The following is a 22,011-nucleotide window of genomic DNA, read 5'->3' on the forward strand; positions in this document are numbered from 1 at the left end:
CAGCGTTGGTACTATGGCGTCAATGGGCAATGTTTGACTTGGAATATGAATATTTAATGATTTCCAATGTGCAGTCGGGAATGTAATTGTGTTAAATGATCCGGTTAGTTCCTTTGTGTAAATGCCATGCCAGCTTTGTTTTAATCCCCACATCCTCATTGACTAGTTGGAGATGGAAGTAATTGCAGTGCAGGGTTTTATTCAGCCACCTGAACGGGTTAGTGGAGTTTCCTACAGTTGTTTTTCTTTTCCCTCTTAAATATTTACCCCTACAAATCTTATATTTTGATTATTGTTATCGGTCATGGACAGTAATTCCTTTGCATATTTATATGCTGTGAAGCCTAAAAACCCAAAAGAAATGTAATTCTTATGTTCCAATGGCAGTCCTAGTCTAAGTCTTCTCAGAGAAGCACTCTCCCGCAGACCAGCCTGTGAAATTTGGACACTACAATGTTGTAGAATGTAGATAGTTTCCTTCGAACAGTTAATGACATTGACTAGTTGTGTTTTAATAACACGTCCTCTTAGAGTGCACTGGTTGTTGTGTCAGTGAGGTTGAGCTATATAGTTCTTGGCGGCATTCACTGCTTTATCTCACTGCAGATTAACAGACTGCAGACAGAATTATGTTAGTAACTGGGTTCAATGTTGTGTACAGTTTTAACTGCTGTGATAAAAGCAACCAATCAGATGTAGCATCAGTGAAACAACCTCTCCCCTCCTTGTGGGTCTCCCCAGAGTGGTATAAGGAGAGAGTGGCGACAAGGGATTCGGGAAGTCTAGATTACTTGATCATTACTTCACTCATGTAGACATGTATCAGTTCCCCAGGAAGTCCTCTGCCTTTTTTTCCTTTTTGGTCATTAGCAGTCAATAAACACATTGATTTACAATATTTATCTGACACTCTACAGTAATGCTAGTGTTGGTTCTAAGGGTCTACACAATCCGGGAAAAAAACAAAACAACTGATCCATTGGTAGTGAATGGAGTTGTTGCTACTCTCTCTTTACACCACTCTGGGTCTCGCTCTCCCTGCCTGTCTCTTGTCTTGAGTCGTTTATTTCCATTGGGCCCTCAGGAATGTAACGGCATAATCAACTATTTCTAATAGATCCTGCCTAAATCAATTCATCAATGTTGGTTGAGTGCTTAATGTTGATGAATGGAGCAGAACCCCTTGGTAATTCTACTTGCATATAAACCATTTACAGTAAAAAGAAAGAAAGTTGCAAATGCAGTCCCTCAGCTCTCTTTGGCTGGAAACACGGGTAATTGAGTCAGCAGTTGAAAGGCCATGAAGATGCTTGCTGTGCCAAGCTACTGACTGCTTCGCCACATTCTGATCGCTGTCTGGGACAGTGGTTCTCAAACGTTTTCATTTCAAGGACCCCCAGTTTTGTGCGCATTAGGCGACGGACCCCCCATATCTCTGAGAGTTTGCAAATGGTTCATTTGCACACCCTGAGTTACAGAACTAAGTTCTTGGTTCCTAACTCTCAATAATTTAGCTGGGGACCGCCTAGAACCCCCTCAAGGACCCCTGTTGGTCCCTGGACCCCACTTTGAGAACCATCGGTCTCGGACCTTTTGGCAGAAAGGCAGCTGAGCTGTTGCAGTCTCATCCTCTCAATAAATGAGGAATCTCCTACGTTGTGGAATCTGCTCGCTTAATTTAGAAAAGTGGTCATTAGACAGCAATTCTGCCTGATTGAAATTCAAAGAGCTGACCAAGTGCAGTTTTAAGGTAGCTGCATAGTCAACCAGAACAGTCCGCTTCGGGAGGGCTCCCCCAAACTGAAACAAAATGTCATCTGTTCTAGTGTAGTTAGTAAGCATTGGGCTTTCAAGTGCCGCATGGTCTCTGTCAGAGACCACTTGAAAGCCCAATGTACACTGCATGCACTCTCTGTACATGTTTTCTAACAGTGAGTTTCCAGGGACAGAAAACGGCACGTGAAACAAAACACAGAGGGGTACATCAAATCTGGAGATGAGATCAAGGACATACACTAGATTAGATCTTATTTAGATAGATGCTTGGTTCATTGTTTACCTGGTATCCTATAGTTTCATTGTAAAGATAATTTCTTTGATAGTATATTTGAATGTTCTTTACAATATTGTTCTTTAGACTGATGCTAGGTTCTTGTTTTACCTGTGATCTACAGTAGTTTACTGAGGCACTACACTGTGACTCTGCATTTGATGCACTGTATGTGTTTACCTTGCTTATTGTAAGTCACTCTGGATAAGTCACTGGATAAGCGTCTGCTAAATGCCTAAATTCTACACTGTAAAATCCTGTGCGTTAATCCAACTCTGAGAGTGTTCAAATGTAACTGAATAGACCCACATAATATAGCACCTTTATCCAAAGCGCTTTACAGTGTGCATTACATTCACGCACACATTCTCACAACGACGGCAGAGGAAACCATGCCCCAACCTGCTTATCAGGAGCAGTTTGTTTTGTAAATTAAAGCCCTGCTTCGTCATACTACAGTGTCGCACAAAAGTAGCAAATGGTTGTATGTCTGTGGGTTTTATAATGATTGAACCAAATGAAAAGGAAAAAAATAACAGCTTGTGACTAAATAATAACTATACTGGAGCCATTGGAACAGGTTATTTTGCCATCTCCTGAAAAGTAACCGCTTTGGACGTGCAAGGTTTCCACCTGACAGCGACGATATGTGTTGGTGAAAGTATGAATTGATGCTGCCTTTTTCCATGCAGCTGATAATCTGTCATTATAACTTGGCTATTGTAATGTTTTAATCCGTTGTTAGTAAGCCAAGTAGACCTCCATTAATGTATATAACTATAGGATGGGGATCGAGAAAAGGAATAGGACAGAATCAATTTTGCAGTTATTGAGTATTGAGAATTCAATAAGGTTTTGGCTTATCAATTATCTTATCGATTCTAGCGGGACTTAGAAGACGAGTCACTGGCACAAAGACGGTATGTTTTTCTAATAGCACTTTTGACTCATGTTGAATTTCTTGCCAATTACCAGTAAAACAAGGAACGTGAGTTGTACAACCAGTGATCTTTCACCAGTAGAATCCTGTGGTTGTACAAGGGAATTGAAAAGGTATACTGTGGACTTTGTGCTCGCTTTTCTTTTTCCTTTTTTTGAGAGGCTCTAAATCACCTCATTAATCTGTTTCCTCTACTGAGGTTGTCCAAAGTTCCAAATCCATTATGTAACCCAGGCCAGACTGGACACATCAAGGAAGAGTGTGTGTGTGTGTGTGTGTGTGTGTGTGTGTGTGTGTGTGTGTGTGTGTGTGTGTGTGTGTGTGTGTGTGTGTGTGTGTGTGTGTGTGTGTGTGTGTGTGTGTGTGTGTGTGTGTGTGTGTGTGTGTGTGTGTGTGTGTGTGTGTGTGTGTGTGTGTGTGTGTGTGTGTGTGTGTGTGTGTGTAACCTGAATTGTCCGATATGAAATGGAATTAGATATGAAATTAGAGTAACTTTGACAGGCCTGATTCATCAGAGAGTAATTTGTGTGTGTGTGTGAGTGCGCACCTTGTGCTCTCCCTCAGTGTGTGATTAGATTGAGAGGCCATTCATTCTGATTTTGTAGCCAGTCTTTAATGAAACACCTGAGACCAGTGTTGCCAACTTTTATTTCCTGAAGCAGCAGTTGAAAACACCATTACACCACAACGGACTACGGTCATGTAGTTGTAGCTATGGTGTAATGAGCTCCTTTTGCTCAGTATAATAAAATATTGTATTGCATTGTACACTTAACTGATGTTGCCACTATTCCTCTTGGTTGTTATTTTGTTTTATCCGTAGGTGAAAATTTGCTATCTGATATATTGGCTCATTTGAGCTGGTTTTGAAGTCTGAAAAACAAACAAAGGGAGGGGGAGGATATTGCAATATTCCATAAATATTGTGATGGCAATGTAAATCAGTGGACCCTCAGGGTTCCTTGAGGGGGTCCCAAATGAACCCTTACAGGTCTGTAACTGTTGAGTGTTCAAATCCATTTCCATTTGTACACTCTTAAGAGTTATGGGGGTCCTTTAAATTAAAAAAGTTTGTTAACTTTGTAAATTACTAACTAATGATACAAACATATATGTTTAGGTTCATTTAGGTTTGTAAACGTGTTTAGCTCTGAAGATTTCATTTTAACCACTTAAATCCTCGGATCATAGTTACAACTGAACTTGGACCTATTTTTTCCATCTGCAGCACATCTCTTTTAGATCTGCTATATTTGACGAACGTTCCCCCACCAGAATAGGCATGCTGGGGTTCAAGTCGTTAATGTGCATTGTTTATTCTGTCTCTTTTTAGAGATCCGGGCGCAGCTGGTAGAGCAGCAGAAATGTCTGGACCAGCAGACGGAGATGAGAGTCCAGCTGCTGCAGGATCTACAGGACTTCTTCAGGAAGAAGTCCGAGATAGAGATGGAATACTCCCGGAACCTGGAGAAACTGGCCGAGCGCTTCATGGCAAAAACGCGCAGCACCAAGGACCACCAGCAGTATAAGTAAGTTGGTGTCCGTTTTATGTGTGGTTTTGTGCACAGATCGGCCTGTAAGAAGCTAAGCTAAATTTACCTTGCTGGTAAACAAGAACCGAAATGGCGTGAGATTAAAGAATAGATCAGTGAAAACCGGGGCCTTATGGCCAGACAGCACCAATGCAACTAGTCGCATGAATGATACTCCTTGCAACTCCTTGCAACATGCAACTACTTGCAACTATTATCCCCCATGGCAGTTGCAAGGAGTTGCATTAGTGTGGACTGGCCTTAAAAGGTTTTTGTTGCAAGTCCTGTCTGTTTCATTCTCCTGGGCTTAAGGCTGGGCAATTAAACAAACTTAACAGACTTAACCTCGTCATGTAGGTCAATCCATTCTTTTCTTTGTTTTTTTTTCTTGTATATCGAGGAATGGACAGAAAATTTGTAAAGGGTTTTTATAATTGACCAAGTCGATTAGTCTGATTAACCACTTAGCCCTTTATTATACTTTGTCGTACAATGGTGGTGTGCAGAAATAGCGTAAATAGCCGATTTACAAGCTCACGGCTTGATCTGATATTTTCACTATTTTGCATTATTTATTTATCTACTAATAATCGTTCATTAATCATAATCGTGGCAAAAGTTAGAAATAATCATGATCATAATTTGAAGTCAATAGTCTCTCCTCCTGGTCTGGCCATGTGACGCGGCACTGCTTGACTCCAAGTCTTTTTGTGGATGTTGACACAAATAGTCACGTGTCGTGCTCCTCAGGGTCTTGTTCCGCTGTAGGACTCTGCTCATAATATTGACAAGCGCACACATTAGCATATTGTTTGAACCTGTGGTTGGAACACAAATAAAGAAATAGAATAAGTATGTTTGTCCGCACTGTCTGCAAATAGATCACGCTCTTCACCTGACGCACCAGTGGCAGCGGTGGTTGGGTGTGTGTGTGTGTGTGTGTGTGTGTGTGTGTGGGTGGTTGTCATGGTGTGTTGCACAGTTTGGTCATTTTGTTCACACAGGTAAACATTTGGCGAGTGTCTGGGAGGATATTTCTTACAGTAAATGCAGTTTGACGTTTGAATAGCAGCTCTCTGCTGTAGTTTTTATTTTAATTTTTCATAAATAACACAAACACAGTACGGCATCTGTGTTCGCCACGTTCTTTCAGTTGTTTTAATTGGGCTGACTTGACTTGAGGTATGAAAAAATTTGGTTTTTCATTCTGTCGTTGGCGTTTTAGCTTTGTGTGTGTGTGTGTGTGTGTGTGTGTGTGTAGATGATGGAGTTGGCATGGCTGAGCAGCAATAAGCTGAATTAGCATTAAGCAGCTAAATCGCTGGGTAATTAACTGGCATTTCTGCCCAGACAAACAGTGTGGTAAGCGCACTGCATTCGCTGAATGCCTCTGCTGTAGATAGTCGCACTCCAAATCGGAATACTGTTTACAGATTTCACAGACAAGTTGGTTATATTTTGCAAATTATTCTGAGAGTCATCAGGTTACACAAACTAGCGCATGTGTGTGAGAATATTAGGAATAGTAAACATCTTTTAAAAGGTATTTTTAAGAAGCCCACAATGCTGCCAATGCCCTTTCTTCCTTGGGCAAGAAAAAGGTTGCGGGTAGGGCTGCGCTCAAATCAATATCACGATCAATGAATGATGATTAAAAAACTAAATGTGAAAAGCTTGTAGATAGGCTATTGTTGCACGTCAGTGACGTCACCAAATTGTATAACTAATACATCGCTTAATCAGTCTAATCAATTTATTTGAATTTTGTTGTCGATTTGTTGAAATTAAAACTATATATATATATATATAAAAAGCATGCTTCTCGATTATTCAATTAACCTACATGAGCCCTAGTTGCAAGCATTGTGTACGCTTTTGATGTCGAAGAACACACATATCAGCCATTTTGTTCTTCTCTATCAGGTTCTCCTTCAGGATTGAGATAAAGTGAGTGTTTGTCAGGAAGCTAGCTCAGGGAGGATTGCTCCTGCCCCGCCTTAGGGAGGAATCAATCTTGCTTCAGTGGAAGAAACACCTTGCATGGTGTTGCTCTGCTGGTCATCTTGTGGGCTTGGACTGAGAGCGGGGGGTGGATTACAACCCACAGAGATATTTTATCTTAATCTAATCTAAATCCAGCTATTCCTATCCTGTGGGCCAGGTCCCACTGGTGGGCTGTGAGCAGGGCAGGAATATAATGGAGACCATCGCCGGCTTGGCCCCATCAGTTTGGCCTTATGCCCCTGAAAAATGATAATGTCCTGAGGCCACAGTGGCCTTTATGCCCCTCCCACATTGCCCTAACTGATTGTACTGTTTTCTCCTCTGTCTCTTTCCTGTTAATACAGTTTTTTGTTGAGATTCTAAAGTTTTTAACTCCTCCATCCCCATCTTCAGTCCACAGTAGCTCTGATTAGTCTAGGGCTGAGCATGTGTGAACTTTTGACTCTTTTGACTACAATCATTGTATTATTTGATGGCCTTCCTGCCCTGGCATCTGGCATTTGACCTTTGTGCCCTCAAATAAATTACACTAAGTGGCCTTGCCCCTAAAATGATGAAATTCCAGGCCTGGCTGTGAGAAAATCATTACAACAAGATCTTAATGATAATATAGCATTAATTGTAAAAAGTTTATGTAAAACAAATGTCATTGTATTTTTTCTTTAAAACCTTGAACATCATTTTGTCAATCTATTGATTGATCATTGACATAAACATTCTCTGAAAATACTGTCGGCTGCCATGTTACAGTAAGTGGTCAGATGGATGGGTGAACACTTCCAAGATTTTAAAGTCTTAAGAGTTAGTTAGTCATGTTGGATTGAGTTTGTTTGTATACCTGTATTGTCTTCTGTCTAGCTGTGTAACGCACAGGGCGTGTTGCTTATATTTGTCTTTGTGTGTCAGATCTTGTACTTTGACGTGTGTGCAGAGAGTGCCTGTGGCCTGATACATATCAAACTGGGGATCTCCGTTTGAGAATCACAACCTACATCAACAGGATGATCAGCTCACAAAACCGCAGCTCAGTGGAAATGTTTAAAAACTAAATTTGACTGGCAAATGCGTCACAGCCAAAGCACGATCTCCATTGTAATTTATTGATGGAAGAGGTGGTATTGACTGATTGATGATGTCTAACTATTGTGGTGTGCTTTTCTATCAATCAATATATTATATATCAGATGGAAGAGAGATGTCAACAAGACGTGCGGAAGGCGGAAGTGATCTGATGTGAGCAAGTCGGCGCAGCTACGCTGTAGTTACGCAAAGATCTTGTTCTTAAAAAACATCTCTGTTATTATTTAGACAAATAATGTATATATCTCTTTTAAATGATTGGATAGTGCCACACTACATAAGCTAATTTAGGTCTAATAGCTTAGGCTTACAATGGAGATCATTCCCCAGTTCTAGTCCAAAGACACCCTGAGCAAAATGCATCACTGGATCAGGACGGTGCACACCACCGGCTTTCTCTTCCTCCCAGAATGCACTGGGAGAAAACAACAGGCCCACAGCACACAGTTCCTGGGAGTGCCATTCAATTCAGTCTGCATGGTCCACTTGTGTACTGTGTGACTGTTTACAGAGCACACATACAGACACAAATGGACAAATATCGACCCACACATACACTCACTCTTTCTCTCACTACTCTCTCTCTCACACTCAGACACACACACACACACACACACACACACACACACACACACACACACACACACACACACACACACACACACACACACACACACACACACACACACACACACAGCCACAATGTTTGCTCAGGGAGGGATAAGGAGATGGCAACTTGCAAGCGAAGGAATAATTGAATTATTTATATTATACCAAAGCCACCCCTGGGAACATCTTGAATAGACCACATTTCATCCAGAATCAGGCTTCTGGTTAAATAACTTCCTTTGCTTTTGCTGCAGGCTTCAGGTGACATATTTTCCACATATTGAGACTGTTGTCGGAAGCTACAGTAATATTACCGACTGTAGTTATTTGTCATGCACTGATTAGATAACGGATTGATAAGAGTCTGAATCCAGGCGGGGTTGATTGAGAAATCTTTTTTTTAAGTCATTTTAATTTTAATAATTAATCAGCTTGCAAAAACGTGTTATTGTTATTCACTTGGAACAAATGATCCCAATGTTAAATGTGTATTAAACATCTTTAACACTGTTATTGTTACAGAGTCGTAGTTTAGTGAGATTACCACTTAAGATTAAGACCGGCAGTTGTCACATTCCTTTGGTGGCTGCTGTAACGCTACACCGCGCAGAGCTGCCACTCATTGTGATGTGGCTATTAAAGGCTGGTACAGTAGCTAAATGAAAGATGCTATCACCAAGGCACTAAAGGGACTTTGCAGTATCACCCTTTGTCACCGACAGGAGCTCCTGTTTCAATACACAGCGTGATCATGCTCTGCTGGCAGTGGACTGCCGCCCGTGTGAAGGTGATTAGATTGACTTTGACCTGCCGATTCCTGGATTTAGAGCAGAACGCACGCACGCACGCATGCACACACACACACACACACACACACACACACACACACACACACACACACACACATAGCATTGCTGTCGGGCAGAAACCTTGTATCTCCATATTTCAACTTGTCATGTTTTCTTTCTCATAAATGAATGCCCTACTCGGTGTGTCACACAAAACTAAAAGCTATGTTTTGCTATTTTTGAACTAAAGTGAAAAGTAAACAGTTTTGGACATACAAGGTTTCCACCCGACAGCGACGATAGATATCCCAAGTTGATAATGACTTCTCTCTCTGTCTTTAGTAATTAAGTTTCCTCGTCTGTACCTGCGTTACGGCCCCTCAGTGGTCTGTCTGTCTGACCCGATTCCTGCCCCTGGCGGAAGGGGAAATGATGACATTGTAGCCGTCGTTTCCTGCCATTATATGTGGGGGTAAGCAGAGTCCCAGAGGTCGTTCAGCTGCCATGGTCTGCGTCACAAGCCCCCCCGTCCCCCCCCCCCCCCCCCGCCCCAGCCCTCTAGTTAGATGCAGCAGGTCATTCCATTAACCATGCCATTGCCCACTAAATCAACCTATCGATTTATTGGAGGGCACACTTGTGTGTGTTCAATGACTCTGTAGCCTCACATGGTCAGCCCCGCGAAACCAGTGGTTCTAAAAATGGAGTCCGGGGAGGCGGGGACCCCCAGGGGTCCTTGAGGGGGTTCCCTGATAGAATTAATTAATATAGCATCAAAATCAGTTTTACCACTTGAACCCTATTTTATGCTTCAGCTATTGAAAAATAGGCTGATCTACAAGCTCACGCGACTCATTGTGAGCTTTTAGATCGGCTATTTTTGCAAAATGTTGACTATCCTTGAAAAAAAATAAATATATATATATATATTTTTTTTACATAAAACAAAATCGTTTCAGGTAGTGGTCCATGGCCAAATACCTATCAATTTACGGGTCCTTGACATGAAAAAGTTTGAGAACCACCGTCTAATCTTGCTCCACTAAAGGCCAGTCCACACCAATGCAACTCCTTGCACTAAACTACTTGCAACTAGTACTCGCAACCATTATCCCCAATGGCAGTTGCAAGGAGTGGCATCGGTGTGACATGGCCTTAAAACTGTTTTGCTGCAAGGAGTTGCGACTAGTTGCAAGGAGTTGCATTGGTGTGGACTGGCCTTTAAGGCCAGTCCACACCAATGCAACTCCTTGCAACTGCCATTGGGGATAATGGTTGCAAGTAGTTGCATGTTGCAAGGAGCTTCAAGTAGTTGCATGTTGCAAGTAGTTGAAGGTTCAAGTAGTTGCATGTTGCATGGAGTTGAAGGTTCAAGTAGTTGCATGTTGCATGGAGTTGAAGGTTCAAGTAGTTGCATGTTGCATGGAGTTGAAGGTTCAAGTAGTTGCATGTTGCATGGAGTTGAAGGTTCAAGTAGTTGCATGTTGCATGGAGTTGCGAGAAGTTGCATTGGTGTGGACTGGCCTTTAACCCATTCAATCCGGGAACGCATCTGTGCCATTTTAGAAAAAATGTTTCTAAATCCTAACAGTTGCTGTTATCCTGTTGCTATATCAGTGGTGCTCCAACTTTTCCATGTCAAGGACCCCCAAAATGATATGTATTTGGCCGCGAACCCCATCTCAAAATATGTTGTTCCAGGGACCCCCAGAAGCACAGATCGGAGTTAAAAATGTTCGCTTTAAACATATATTATATATATTCAAAGATGTGCACACCTTTTCCAAGATTAAAAAAAAAATTGCAGATCTACATACTCATACAAACAAGCTCATACTGTAGCTCATAGTGCGGCACTCTGTGCACATCTACATTTGGTGTACATGGAAATACTAGTGTGGACCTAATATAAAGCCCTGGGAAACACCGGTCAGCTAAGTTTATAGGGGTTTAAGTGGTTAACTCTTTTGACACTGGTGTATATATATCATGTATAGTACTGTTGCTTTTCGGGGACATTCTGGTGTTTGGTGTAGGCGGGGGGTTTCGCTCCTCTATACTGTATTAGGAACCTGTGTGAAAAAAGTGCCTCTGTCACGTGAACTCGTCTGCAGTGGATCGTATGTGTTTTAGGGTTACGTCATTCACTGTCCCAAGCCAAGTTGGCTGCTGCCACTGGTGACTTTACCCAAGAGTTAAAAAGGATGGATGCAAAAATAAAAGGCCCACTGCAGTGCAGCGGGGCATGACGACATGGCCTGAAAGAAAGCAAAGGCGTTTGTTGTGGAAATCTAGGAAGCTGAGAAGAGAATACGCTTAAAGCGGCCACCTGGACATTATGCGAGTGCTCGTGCATATAAGCGAGCATGAATGCATAAATGACACGGGCAGAGCCACACTCTTCTTGGCGCATGCCGACGTTGCGGTGACACAGAATGAAAGAGCTACAGTCTCCACTGATGCATAATGCAGAAAGGGTTTTTCACAGTAATCGCGGTTTGACGGAGCGTGAGGCCGATTCTGTCCAGTGATCCTGCAGCTAGAACACTTCTTCTAACTAACCCCCTTACTCCTCCGACATGAACGCGTCCTGTCCGCTGATCATGTGAGCTTGGCTCTTAGCTCTAAGCTAATTTGGATTTTTCTGACATTGTGTGAGTGTGCCAGTTCCTGGATGTATTTTTTTTTGTCTTCGTTTTGGATCCGTTCTTTTTTTTGTTCTTCTCTCGTTTCATAATTTATCTGGCTTCGTCTTTTGTCACGTGCAGTTTGCTTCTTCCTGTTTTTTTAAACGTCCCCCAGCTTGGGAGAGGGAGAAAGAGAGAGAGTATTTTTCAGCTGGCTGGGATGTCAGTGGTGTCCATTATGATGACTCAATAGAAAAGAGTGTATTATTGAATTTTCACTCCCACCACAGCAGATAGTGTATCAGCACCGTGAGCTGGTGGTTCATGGCTGGCTCGCTGGCCCCCGAGTGCAGAGTTTCACCTGTTGCGTTGACAAGTGCTGCCTGCCTTTGTGTGCTAACCTTGGGGAGGGGGGAGGTGAGGGGAGTGAGGGCACATGGGGTCTAATATGGGGAGATGGGGTCTGGGGGTCGAGCAGAGGCGAGTCTCCATATGGTTCCTGCAAGACTTGACCCTAGACCCCGTAAAGAGAGGGAGAGAGACACACACACACACACACACACACACACACACACACACACACACACACACACACACACACACACACACACACACACACACACACACACACACACACACACACACACACATATAGGTATTACTATACTTGTGAGGACAAGTATACATTTTAGGACGAGTGATTTTATGAATGACATAAAAAAAATGTAACACAATTATTTGCCATTTGTATAACCCTAAGACGATCTACAAGCTCACAAGTTGTGAGCTTGTAGATATGCTATTTTCTGTTACACCCAAGTATAAATCAGGCATAACTCCAGCCCTAAACCTAACCTCTAAATGCCTACTCCTAATCCAAACCCCAACCTGAATCTTTTCCTAATTGTAAGCCTCACAAAAAACATTTTTAACCATAAAACAACCAAACCAAAATGTTCCTCACAGTGTCTATTTCTCAAATCCTACTATACTACACAAGTATAGTAAAACAAGTGTACACACACACGCACACACACGCACGCGCGCGCATGAACACGGTCACATTATGTGCTGCTCTTTAGCAGGCAGGAGGAATGTTTCAGATTAACCCAGAGGAAGTGAGCCTGCAGGTTGGTGCTTACCCAGGGACCAGGCTCTCTCTGGCCTGGACAATGTCCCACAGTTTGCCTGAAGACAGCAGACACAAGGCACACAGCTCTCAGCCTCACGCCACAACGTCTCTTTTACATTCTTAAGCTCTTTAACATGCACGAGGAAATGGCAGATCTACGAGCTCCCGTTGTGAGCTTGTAGATCTGCAATTTCCGGCACGCGAGCGTATTATCTGTACAAGCATCAGTCTCTTTCTGTCAGACTCTTTTATTTTTTACTCATACTTTATTTATACTGGTTTTTGAGGGAGCTCTGTCCCAGGTCGGCAGCAGTACGAAAGTTTCAACAACTTATAGAAAAATGTCAACAGAAAAAACTGAACATAAAAGTAACAAATTACATTATAGCAAACTATATCAATCAACAATAAACGTAAATATAGAAAACGCAAAAACACTAGTTGGGGAAGCAGTTGCAATTATCAATAGAATCTGTAATTTAAATCAGTCACTCAACGTTTAAAAGACCTAAACGAGGCAGATTTATCTGCATGTGGTTCCAAGCTGGAGGGGCGTCGTTCACGAGGGCATCTCTCTCTCTCTGCAGCTTCAACCGTCCATTTCCTGATGTTTTAATTCATTCATGTTACTCATTTTTCAACTAATAGCATGTCCATTTCTTCAACTTGAAAGTGTATACGGTGCACTCTCACCCAGTTGCCGCTGGAAGTCGGGCTTGGTTCGGAAAACACCACAAGCTGTGCCCCAGAAACGTCACGGATGCCTAACTTAAAAGTCCCTGTTCTGACGCGCGCCGCAATCCCTACAGTACTGTATATATGGAGTATGTTTTTTCTAGGGCCAGGAGCATCAATATATAGGGCAACTCGACAGCAAGGTAGGCTTACGAGCATCCCGCTAATACTTTTGTGATTGGCCATGATCTACTTTGCATCAGTCTGGCAGAGTGCAGAGTCTGGCAGACACAACTGTGAGCCCACCAAGGCCTTGATGTCCTCGCACAGATGATAAAGGCAGAGAGAGAGAGAGAGAGATGCGACAGACACACTCACACAAACATTTTAGTGACTTTGTGAAGAGTGACAACTCCCTCTCTTTCTCTCATAAGCCATTCCAACCTTTGCATTTCTGCGTTTCAGTGTTTATCTGATGTGTGTGCCCGGATTATAAATACAGTATATATACCCATATATGGAGATCAGCACAAAATAGGCAACGGTTTCTGTTGTGTGTGATGTCGGAGTCAGACCAGAGCTCGATCAGCGAGGGGTGGAGAACAGAGGGTGAGAGGGAGAGGGGGGACAGTGATTTTTTTTCATTTGTTTTTCTTCTGGAGACGAGGTAAGCTCTGACAAAAAGTCTCATTTTGTCTTCCCCTTCAGGAAAGACCAGAACTTGCTGTCTCCAGTCAACTGCTGGTACCTGCTGCTGAACCAGGTGAGGAGAGAGAGCAAGGACCACGCCACGCTGAGCGACATCTACCTCAACAACGTCATCATGAGGTTCATGCAGATCAGCGAGGACTCCACCAGGCTTCTCAAGAAGGTAACTCTCTTCAGACCCCTCCCATATTTTAATAAGCTCACGGCGTGTCACATGTTCGATGCGTTGTGAGCTTATAGATCAGCGATTTCCGGCGCTTGACACCGCTGCACGAGAGAGCATAATTCAGGCACAAGACGGATCTGTCCATGCTGCTTTCTCTATCTGATCACACACACTCTCTCTCTCACACACACACACACACACACACACACACACACACACAGTCTCTCCTGCTCTCACGTTGACCCCGCCTTGCTGATTGTCCATTTTATTCCGTCATCCAAATCGTTCCTCGAGTTGACCACAAATACGGTCCAGATTTTTACTGGCGGTTCAAATTGGGCACCGGTGCCGCCAGCCATTTAGTGTTTATACAAAAACAATCTTTCACTTTCAGCTTAAGTAAAACAAAGTATATTTAGTAACGATATATGATACGTATTCAAGCTCTTCGCTTGATCTGTACGACGCTCCTTTGCAGAGCTTGTGGTCGAACTCTGGTGAGCTGCAGTTACAGTGCAGAGGAACCTCGGCCACCACAGCATGGCTACAGTATGTCCTTAAAAGCTTAATTTATACTCTATCGCGCGGTGGTGCCGCGCACAGAAAATAGCCGACCTACAAGCTCACGACGCGCCGCGTCGGCGGCACGTCGTGAGCTTGTACGTCGGCTATTTTCGACGGGCAACAAGAGTATGAATCGGGCTTTTACCCTTCAAACTTCTAGTCTGTGGACTCGTGACCAAAACCCCGGGCCTGTGCTCCCCTCCCACCACAAAGACGACAACTCCCAGGCAGATTAGGAGGTCCTGAGCAACAGGAGTCACATGAACCCACCACAGCAGCAAATTACAAAGCGGCCTCGCTGCTTTGGAGCACAGCTCTGTGTCAAGTTGAACTACTGAGACTTTTCTTTCTTTCTTTCTTTCTCCCCCCCTACACTCTCTCTCTCTGTCTGTTTCTCTCTCTGTGTCTCTCTCTGTGTCTCTCTCTCTCTGTCTCTGTCTCTCTCTCTTTCTCAGTCTCTCTCTCTCTCTCTCTCTCTCTCTTTAAATGCCCTTCCCTCCTTTGCCACATAGTCTGAATTCCACACTAAGGGCAGTAAAAGCCAGCGGGTTTCATTCATGTTCAAATTGATTAGGATCTCTGATGGTTTCCGGTTTCATACGGTCGTATGGAGGAGTGGTCTTCAGCACTCACTCGCCTCCCCTCGTGCACACACACACACACAAACAGGAAGTTGCAGCAGTCATTTCCTTTTGGTTGTGGTTAGAGGGGTCCTGGTCGTACTAATGAGGCCAGATGTGGAACAGGGAGGGCCACCTCTCACAACATGCTGCTTGAGTTTGGCCTGATTTGTAGTTGGTTGCGCACCGGTGTCGCGCACTGAAAATAGCCGATCTACAAGCTCCCAGCGCATCGGGATGCGATGCGCTGTGAGCTTGTAGATTAGGCTATTTTCTCAGGCTTTACTCTCCCCTGACCCCTCCCACATTGCTGAGTATAATGACAGACTTCACTACCCTCTCTCAAACTTATAATTCTAAGTTCAGAAGCCTTTGTAGGTTAACTTATGGCTCACAATCTCATCTCCCACATTCCAGAAAACCCCACCCCAAATGTATGCATATTGTTTTTCTTACTCAGTGTTTGTTGGCATAATGGGAATAATGTAGCGCAGTTTTATTGGTGCAGTTATTGCCACCAATCAGTTGGCTGTTCAATGTAATGTGTCGTGACGGTCTATATACTGTATACTGTATACTGTGGTTGATTGTATATATATTTTCTCCAGATATGATTGACAGTTTTTTAAAGACAAATGACAACTCGGTGGGAGGCCCAGGTTCACAGGGGACTTGAGACTCTGCATGCCCTGTAATTACAGCGTCCCCCCTTGGCTTTGATCTCTGTACAACTGGGGTAATGAGTCACAAACAACACAGAAGTCCCCTCTGTTCCGTGGGGTCCCCTCACAACTTGGAGGAGACAGCTGCGCTGTTGTCACCCATCCAGCAACATCAAAGACCTGTGTTTTTATTTCCTTGTATGTTCTGCCCTGAGGATGTGACCTAAAAACACCACCAGGCAGCCCGGGCCAGGATAGATCCCTGTACCTGTAACATTCTGCATGGTGCCCAGTCCAGTGGTCCAGGCCAGATTGTTTTTGGGCCCAATTTTGGGAAAAAGTTTGAAAATGTTTGCCTATAATGACATGCCACAAATGGGAATGGCAGGTTGAAACTTGGTAAAAAGTCAAATAATGGCTGATAAATTAGTTGGGCCCCATTTATTTAATTGCTAACGCAATTCGCCCGGAATGATGTTTTTAATTTCCTGATTTTGGACTGTTAACAGGATATCTACAACACGTATGCACAATTTTGCATAAAAACATTGTTGAAAGTTTGGTTATGGGGAAAGGAAGAACAGGGTTAACTTTTCATTCCAGGGCCATTGGGCAAACGGGGTGTGGCCAAACTTGCCCTTTGTCATACAGACACAACGTTCAACATTCACTGTGCACATTCCTGCACCCATGAGGAGGACACCTGTTGATTTAGGTGACCCCATGACCTTTTCTCAGGCGCCATCATTAGGCCACAACTTTGATTAAGCAAAGTGGGATGATATACAGTACGGTAGGCCACACCCACGGCAGAGGTCTGCACTCTACTGAGGTGCAGACCTTTTTTTGTTTGTATTTTTGTTTTGTTTTAGAACCTGTTGTCTTGGGCCTGTCCTGTTTAGAATATTAATGTTATATATAGTAGAATTAATAGTGGAATGCTGTCTTTCTTGCTTGCACAGATCTTTGCATTTATTACTTTATTTATTCATGCATCCTGGCTCTTCTACACAGTCCTATTGCATTCATGTGTGTGTTTGCTAGGGATACTTTCACATTGCTGTTGCACTGAATTTACGATGAGTCGTACATCAGGTACATAGGAAACGTGCTTTATTGCTTGGATTGATGGAGTTCTTTACAGCCTCTGCGTAAGACCCTCTATACCACCTCTGACTGTTTAAGTGTGTGTGTGTGTGTGTGGCTCTATATTTCTGCAGCTGTGTGTATAATCAAATGAAGATGCACGTGGTAACATGCGTTGTGTCACACACACACACACACACACACACACACACACACACACACACACACACACACACACACACACACACACACACACACACACACACACACACACACACACACACACACACACACACACACACACACACACACGCAGAGGCCCTGGGGCATCCTTCTTTAAAGAATGATTAATGTCATTGGCAATATGAAACCCATCACCCCCCAAAGGCTGATATGGTTCCTCCCTCCGCTCTGGGTGTATTCATCTCTTTAATGTGGTTAGCATACAGATGGTATGAGCCTAAAAGGGGAAACCCATTTGTAGGACCCTTTTTTAATGAATTGGGACGTTATTGGAAACCCCCAATTGGCATCTCGGTAAAATGAAAGGAGGCACGTCCTGATAATTATATTGCGACATTGGTTCTACCGCACTGCACGCCGCAAATGTGTGTGTGTGTGTGTGTGTGTGGTGAGACTGGTCAAAATAGGGCTCACAGGAGAAATGTCATCACGCGAGTCCTATTATATACTTTGTCATATGACAAATAGTTAAAACGCATTGCATACGTGTTGTGAGCTTTCAGATCTGCATTCTGTTTTGCTATTTCAGAAAAAAATCCGGATGCCAGGTTCAAAGTTATTTCCACATCGTTGTCAATGCTCTTTTAACCACATTTAACCCGGTGTCCGTGTTTTCGGAGTTTAGAACAAAACAGAAAAAAAAGAATAGAAACATTTTCATACATTAAAAATAAATAGCACAAATAGTTGATCTGCAAGCTCACAACATCGCAATGTGTTTTGAGCTTGTAGGTGTTTTCACTCTATTTGACTTTTTTGAAAGTGTGCAGTTATTAAGTATGTGGCCATTATTTGTTTTAATTGCCCTTCACAAATGTTGTTTATAAAGCCTAAAAGTCAAACAAATGTAATTTTCTATTGTGTTTTAATGTTTAATAATTCACAATGATTTCTATGACTAATCGTCAACTAAAATTTAATGTCATGATGGTGACAGCCCTTGTCCATTCTCAGCTACACTGTGTGTGTGTGTGTGTGTGTGTGTGTGTGTGTGTGTGTGTGTGTGTGTGTGTGTGTGTGTGTGTGTGTGTGTGTGTGTGTGTGTGTGTGTGTGTGTGTGTGTGTGTGTGTGTGTGTGTGTGTGTGTGTGTGTGTGTGTGAGTGAGAGGCAAGCGCACCTTCCTTAGCTCAGGTGATTCTAAAGCTCTGGTTATCCAGGCTTACAGCATGAGCTGTGTGACCCGGTGACAGGTAAATACTGCCATGCAGGCCAGGTGGGGGTCGGAGGGGGTTGGTGTGAACCGGCCCGGGCTATACCCAGCATGGCGCTCTAATTTCAGACATCAGCCTGACCGCCGACACACACTGTAATCCTCTTTGCTCTCTCTCCACAAGCCTCAACACTGCACTGAGAAATACAGAGGGCCAGATTGACTTACAGGGAAAGACGCAGGGAAAATCGAGCTTGCAGTCGGCGTGAAATTAAGGTCCGCGAGCGGGACCGCCTTCTAGACGCATTTTTGCGTGTTAAGCACGTTTTTAACTGTGTAACTCTCCGAGTTAAGGGTCCACTCTGATTTAAATTAAAACTTTTTGGCAGTGGGTTTTTGCAGTGTGTGTGTGAGCTTGGCATTAGTAGTGCTTTATTCGGGAGAGAAACATCCACCTCGTGTTTCCAGCAGGGCAGAGATTCCTTCCACCCTGGCACCGCTGTTCCAGTGCAGTGTTTACAGTTTAGACGGGAGGCTTGTCAGCGTGGTAATGGAGTGTAGGGCGGTTTGTGTACCTCTACGGACGTGTATGGGATCCACCTGGCTCTGTGAGGTCCTTGACCTCAGTAGATACTCTCGCTCACAGTGCACACACACCCACAGATGTGTAAAGCAGTGGTTCTCAAATGTTTTCATGTCAAGGACCCCCAATTTGATATTTATTTGGCTGTGGAGCAACGTCTGCAAATACTTTGTCCCCATAAGAGAAGTTTTGTGTTGAAAATGTTCAAAAGTTATTCCAAAATGTTCACAATGTTTCAAGACTTTATGAAAATAGCAGATCTACAAGCTCTAGATTTACTCTAGATCACTGATACATACGATGATATATGTTACAGAATGAATGTATGAATGAATGGTTTATTTTCGGTCTTTATAACAAACCGAAACACTTGTTACAGTGAGGAATCAGTGTTATGGCTTATGGGACAATGCTTATGTCATGGAGGACAGTTCATTGTTTGCCATTAGATTTAACTGTTGTCAACAAGGCTTTTGATGGTGTACTACTTAACTGTTTAGTTTAGTCTAACTTGGCGCATTCTGCACATTCCCCATTGTACATTCCCTGTTGCTATCTTGCTTTCTTATTTTACTTTATTTTAATTCAGTCCAGTACTATACTTATTCATCTCTTTGTTATGTTGTGTATATTGTATTGCTTCTGTTAGCAAAGTCTTGCAGGCCATGTCATGCCAACATGTCGCTGCTTGTACCTGTATGAGTGAGTGACAAATAAACCCTTTTGATTCTTAATTCTCCAAATCTTCAATGAGGCAAATGTTGTCTAGTTTTAAAAACCCATCCCAGTCATTTGCTATCATGGACGGGAACTGTGACTTTGTGAATCTCTCCACATTCCCAAAGCCCAAATACAGGTGTTGATTTATCAATTTAGTAACTCAGCAGATCTTTCTGAGAGCATACAAATGTAACAAAATGGGTCCATTAGTTAAATTAAAGAGCGTGCTTTACTGTTTGGTGGTGAGTAAAGCACTGCAGTGGGCTAGCCAGGGTTCTAGAACACTTTCTCAGAACCTCGTTTAGATCTTATTGCTGGGAAAGAGCTTCCAGAACGAGATTAGGGGATGAATAATTGGGTTTAGAGAGAGACAGACTCGGAGTGCTCGGGCCAGGGTTTGAAACATCATCCAGGTAACAACCGCGGTATCAACCGCAGACTTAAGAGGAGATCAAACATTCACATGTCAAGTCTTATAACCTCATAAACTCATGAGCCGTGAATCTGTAAGGGAGAAATGTGAGACGAGCAGTCAAATGAATAATAGAAGAACCTATAGAGATCCATCATGACGTAACGTAACTGCTAGAGCGTGTCCGATGCGGGCAGATGGATTGTGGGTACGTGTCTGACCGTCTTGTTGTGGCATCATGGTTGATTGGTTGAACATGTTTGGAGAGAGTGGAAAGTAGCTCAAGTAGCTCAAGTACTGTATCCAAGTACAGTTTTGAGTCACTTTTATTTAACTTCATTTGTGATATTTTATGGCAAATATTGTACTTTTTTATTTCACTACACTTATTTGACAGCTATAGTTGCTAGTTGCTGTGGGTCCATGTGTTTAATGGGTTGGGCCTCTGGGCACCTAAACTAGTGCCGTTTTATGTTATCATAATTATTGGTTATTTGTATTATGTATTTTTCTATGCAAAAAAAAAATGGTATGTGGTTTAATTTTGTTTCTCTCTCTTCCCTTTCCGTTTAATTTTCAGAGCAAGGAAATAACCTTTCAACTCCAAGAAGACTTGATGAAGGTCCTGAATGAACTGTACACAGTAAGTAGTAATACCCCCTTGCTTTTCTTCAACAAAAACAAGCTATGAACAGCTGCTGTAATGACTCATAGCTATGTGTCATTACTGCATCTGTTCATAGCTTGTTTTTGCTGATGGTTTTGCTAGTAATACATTTCCTGAAAATATGAAAGAAATGCATATCCTGTTTCAAAGCACTTCCTTAGTTAGTGCCTGGGGTCATTTTGGCGGGAGTGTAGGATGCAGACAGCATCCTAGACAGCAGAAACTTGCAACAAAAATAGTATCATTTAGAGAAGTTGTCACACAACACAATTACGTAAAATGGTTGTCAAAATAATGCCAGTGAAAAAATACATCAAAAATTACTTTTTTGTTGCACAGTATGACTTTAGAACTGCAATCCATAAACATATACATGTTATTTTAACCAATCTGTTTGAAAAATAGCCCTGCCTGATGCTCAATAAGGGATTTATTAGGCCCCCTAATATCCTCGCCGAAAAGAGCCAATCAACAAGCTCGCAATGCGCCAGCAGAATCGGGACACTAGAATGATTATTGTAGTTTAAACTTTAGATTATTAATACAAAACCAAACCAACAGTTTAACTGTATCATACCAGACTTATGACAAACTATCTTCATGACCAAAGCAGTTGCATCATGACATTTTACATCTGTTGGCTAAGAGGATTTCTTAGCCCCTGCATGTACTGTAGGAACTTGTACAGTAGGTATGTAACCTTAGAGGAACAGGGCATTTAAATCACTAATCAATAATTAATTTCACTGGGTTGATTAGTGCAGCCGATCCTATTCGGCCACCAGCTGAGATTCATGCTCAATCTGGATGAACTGGATGAGATCAATGCATGTATAGATTACCTCAATGATTTTACACCATGTTGTATAGACCCCCGTATGTGTTGGACAGCAGCGCTTCCTGTGTCATGCGTTGTCGTCAGCCTTTGGTGATCAAACAGTTTGATTGGGTATTCTATTCTATAGAGCTGCATAGTGACAGAGTAGTTAAGA

General features: G+C 42.8%; 1 protein-coding gene across 8 annotated transcripts in view; it reads left to right on the top strand.

Moving 5' to 3' along the window:
* srgap1a (SLIT-ROBO Rho GTPase activating protein 1a) overlaps positions 1-22,011 on the top strand; it is a 116,868-nt gene that overhangs the window by 32,740 nt on the left and 62,117 nt on the right. For all 8 annotated transcript variants that reach the window (XM_080438646.1, XM_080438647.1, XM_080438650.1 and 5 more), the window contains exons 2-4: positions 4,324-4,519; positions 14,146-14,308; positions 20,933-20,995. In XM_080438646.1, the coding sequence (XP_080294772.1) occupies positions 4,324-4,519; positions 14,146-14,308; positions 20,933-20,995 (422 nt within the window). The remainder of the gene's footprint in view (positions 1-4,323; positions 4,520-14,145; positions 14,309-20,932; positions 20,996-22,011) is intronic.

This window comes from Gymnoscopelus braueri (genome assembly GCF_963280865.1).
Source record: "Gymnoscopelus braueri genome assembly, chromosome: 9".
Lineage (NCBI taxonomy): Eukaryota > Metazoa > Chordata > Actinopteri > Myctophiformes > Myctophidae > Gymnoscopelus > Gymnoscopelus braueri.